Source organism: Octopus bimaculoides, chromosome 2 (genome assembly GCF_001194135.2).
Source record: "Octopus bimaculoides isolate UCB-OBI-ISO-001 chromosome 2, ASM119413v2, whole genome shotgun sequence".
NCBI lineage: Eukaryota > Metazoa > Mollusca > Cephalopoda > Octopoda > Octopodidae > Octopus > Octopus bimaculoides.
This window is the reverse complement of record NC_068982.1, coordinates 27,468,202-27,472,622: the sequence shown is the minus strand read 5'-3', so window position 1 is coordinate 27,472,622 and position 4,421 is coordinate 27,468,202. Positions and strand designations below refer to the sequence as shown.

The following is a 4,421-nucleotide window of genomic DNA, read 5'->3' as shown; positions in this document are numbered from 1 at the left end:
GATATATATATATATATATATATATATATATATATATCATCAGATAGCTCTATTTATGTGCAGCACTCATAGAACAGCCATCCTATAGTTTGCTTTGCAATCAAATGGTTCTGGGTTTTATCTAATTGCTACCAAAGTTTTGTGAATGAAATTCAGTAAGCAGAAAATGTGCATAAACCTGTTGAATGTGTGTGTGTGTGTGCACGCACGCACGCACACACGTACACACACACACACAGATAGATAGATAGATAGATAGATAGATGCATTTATTTTGGTAACTGCTTACTCCTGTTTTTGAAATTCAAGTAGAGTGTATAACATTGGACACATCCTACAAAATTTGCACGTGAATGAACTAATTTCCTTAGATATATCTCATGTTTTGGTTAAACTGTATCATATGTTCTCTGTGTAGATGAAGAATCAATCATAAGACTTCTACATGAGCCAATGTGAGGTGTCAGCAGTTGCTCAACTTGCCAGAAATAGCAATCAAAAGTCCTTCAAATCTCACTCAATTTGTTTAAATAAAGCGGCACACATAGAAGAGTATATTCCAGAATAAAATACAGTGTCTGAATAAGATGTGATGGTTTTGGCCGGAATGCATTTGATAATAAGCCTTCTGGATCAGGGCTAATCTGGGGTTAAACACAACAGCCTCCATCCACTGTATCTACTTACCCCCAACTTCTCCACCTGATATATGGGTAAGGTAATATAACTTTACACTTTCATCTAGACTGCACACACTGTTAGCTATGTCAACATACTTATTGCACTGACTTGTTTAGTTTGCCTAAACATCTGCAACCATTGTGTGCACTGCTTACTAGATATTTAGATTGAACAGCATCTAGAATGATGGGAAGCCCCTATGAAAATTATAATACAAATTTCTTTGTTATTTAGCACTAGTAGCATATGATTTACATTATTTTTCATTTTAAATATGCATTTTTTTAAACTTTTAAATATTTTTTTTCTCCTTTTAGCCCAGACTGCTTGTTATGCTGCATTTAGTAGCTTATAGACTTATTATTCATTATACTGTATCTATATTTCTTATTTACTGCACTTCTTTTATTTACATAATAAATGTATTAAAAATTTCTAAGCAGTGAAAAATACACACATCCAGACCCTGTGTTATTATTAGAGAAGTTTAGCCGGGTTCTTCCTTATCCTTTTTTTATAATAAAGATTCTTTGTTAAAGCCCAAGCAGTGGAGGGTCAATGCAAGGTCAGTGAGTCATTATCACCACACAACGCCACAATCTGCCACTCCACATTTCCAACTGCTATTTTTATTTTTGTTTTTATTCCGAACGAAAAGTATGATCTGAATATATAATTTGCACTTAGAAATGCTGAAGTTTTTGTTGCAGCAGAAGGAAATTTGATAATACAGGGAGATGAGAAAAAAATCCTCATACTTTTTGCAAACATTTTAAATCAGTTGAAAAACAAAAATAGGATTGTTTTAAATGCTATTTTTAGTTTTGGATAATAAAGATTATTATTCAAAATTAAAATGAAATTTCATTGGACTATTTTCTGGATTATCAATTAAATATTTTATCTGATGTCCTTGAGAAATTTGCTGTACCACTTCACACAGAAATAGTTTTTGACCTTTTGTTCAAGTAAGCATCTCTAGTGTTGATATAGCAGCTCAAGTGCTACTAAATGATGAGATAATATTAAAATGTTATTGTTCATGACATGCCTTGTATCAGTTTTAGAACAATGTCTTAGTTTAAATATTTCTTAACATATTTTGCTTTTAACATATATAACTTTTATCTTCTTGACTGTATGTATGTAATTTATCTCAGCAATTTTGATGTCAACCAGATAAATTATCTTTACTGTTTTAATTTAGATTGTTTCTTCTTTTACATTGATATTTAATTATAAATCATATTAAAATTTTCTTTTGTTTAATCACTCCATTTAAAATAGTTTTCATATTTAGATATTAGTTTGAGGTAGATTGTTTTATATAACTATAAATGTTATACAAACTGTTAGAGCTGATTTTACATGCCAATAATTTACATCAAGGAAAGTGACTGCTGTGACTGGGTAAATTATTAATTCTTCTTTTCAGCTAATTAGTTTTAATATTATTTGTATTAATGCATGTTATACGCTTACTTGGCTCCAGTTAGGTAGGACTGTAAGTCAAATCAAGTTTGTTCTGATCAGAAAAAAATAAAAAAATTAGGAATAAACAGATATGAATAGAAAGTCTATACACTAAAAAATAATATACTCTCCTAAGGGCAGTTTGTTGACTCAGTATATCTTTTTTTTTTTTTTGTTCATGTAGAAGACGGAAGCAAGTGAACATTATTGTAACACTCCCCCATATATATTAAGTATTAGTGAGTTCAGCAGGAGTTAATCCAACTATTGAAAGAAAATGCATGTATAAATTCACCAGAAGAGGTTATTGTAAAAGTATGAATGAGATATGGAGAACTTGTCTAAAGAGGACTCTGTTGAAGAAAGTATACCGAGAAGTGAAATAAATAAATGAAAATAATTAAGGAGATTAAAATACAGGTATAACTGTATGACTTAATTATGTCAGTGATTACAGCATTAAGATAATTTAGTGTCATGTCGTTCTAGTTAGCCTCTAACTTCGCTAATCACATTAAGAAAGTGTTAAAGTGTCATTTTTGCTAATTGATAGGAGCAGAATCTTTCCTAAACACTTTACTAAAAAGCAAGAATTGAATTTCAAGTGTGTGGCTCTATGTGTGATGCTTCAAACAATGATTGCACAGGTAGTGCAGGATGACATTAGCATTGATGAACAATGTTTACATTCAAAGCTGAATGTGGATTCATATACTTTATATTTCTAGTAAAGCAATTGTAATAGAAGTTTCTGACAAACAACCAACAACTTCAGATCTGGTTGGATTGAACATAAAACAGGTAGAATATTTTGGGCTTGATACAACTGGTTTAGATGCTGAAGGGTAAAGAAGTGTTTACTTGTTGTGAAATGTAAAATATGTATTGAAAATAAAATTTTTCTTTAGTTATAATTGTGATATTATAGGTGTAGGAATGGCTGTGTGGTAAGTAGCTTGCTTACAAACCACATGGTTCCGGGTTCAGTCCCACTGCGTGGCACCTTGGGCAAGTGTCTTCTACTATAGCCTCGGGCCGACCAAAGCCTTGTGAGTGGATTTGGTAGATGGAAACTGAAAGAAGCCCATCGTATATATGTATATATATATATATATATATATATATATATATATATATATGTATGTGCGTGTGTATGTTTGTGTTTGTCCCCCCAACATCGCTTGACAACCGATGCTGGTGTGTTTAGGTCCCTGTAACTTAGCGGTTCGGCAAAAGAGACAGATAGAATAAGTACTAGGCTTACAAAGAATAAGTCCTGGGGGTCGATTTGCTTGACTAAAGGCAGTGCTCCAGCATGGCCACAGTCAAATGACTGAAACAAGTAAAAAAGAGTAAAGAGTAATATCTCAGTAATAACAGTGCAGCAAAACGGTGGTGCATCATAATGGCTGCAGCTCAGAGCTGAAACTGCAGCAAAAAAAAAAAAAATATTAGAGAAAAACAATTTTGATAGCCTCATAAAATGATTAACTTCAGTGAAATGAAGGGCAAAGCCAATACTTATGGAACCTGACCTTGGAATAATAGGACATTAAGCTAATTACAATACTTGAGATTTAATCTTTCCATTCTATTATCTTAGACATCTCTGTATCTTCTCAAATTTATGGAAATTTAATTACACAGTTAAAAAAGGCTTGAACAAAAGCATTAGTTTTCTTGGTTTAGATCAAATCTTTATTGAATGTTAATGAAAGCAAAAATCCCCATTTACAGATTATCAACATCATGAGTCAGGGAATGAAATAAGGTCAAATTCAAACCAGTTTTGCTGTCAGCTTCTCATTAGCCATATATAATTAATTGTTAATCCTGAAAAGATAGTTAAGCTTTCATATCAAATAAATTTCTGTTTTCATAGTTAAGTTAGTGTTAGCATATTTAACTAAAAGTTAACTGATAATAATTTGTTTTCATAGCTTATCACTAATCCAGCTAAATATCCTATTGATAGTTTCTTTGGTTATTTGATTACTTAATACAATTTATTTTTTTCTTTTGTTTAGCTGTCTCTGTCTCTTCATTGTACTAGATTTCAGACCAGGAACAAAATTTCTGCTGTTTAGCATTTTCCTGTAGTATTTCTCTTCCATTCTTTATGAATAATGCCTTTCATACATGTGAGTGAATGTGTGTGTGTGTATATATATATATCATCATCATCATCATCATCGTTTAACGTCCGCTTTCCATGCTAGCATGGGTTGGACGATTTGACTGAGGACTGGTGAAACCGGATGGCAACA

General features: G+C 31.9%; 1 protein-coding gene across 4 annotated transcripts in view; it reads left to right on the top strand.

The window, feature by feature from the left end:
• The window catches only part of LOC106872746 (fatty-acid amide hydrolase 2), a 51,420-nt gene that overhangs the window by 30,449 nt on the left and 16,550 nt on the right, over positions 1–4,421 (top strand). The window contains exon 2 of one of the 4 annotated variants that reach the window (XM_014919835.2): positions 419–713. The exons of 2 other annotated variants lie outside the window; for them this stretch is intronic. In XM_014919835.2, coding sequence (XP_014775321.1) covers positions 710–713 — 4 coding nt within the window. In that variant the 5' untranslated portion in view covers positions 419–709. Of the gene's footprint in view, positions 1–418; positions 719–4,421 lie in introns of all 4 variants that reach the window. One more of the 4 variants, XM_014919837.1, reaches the window with a different exon arrangement.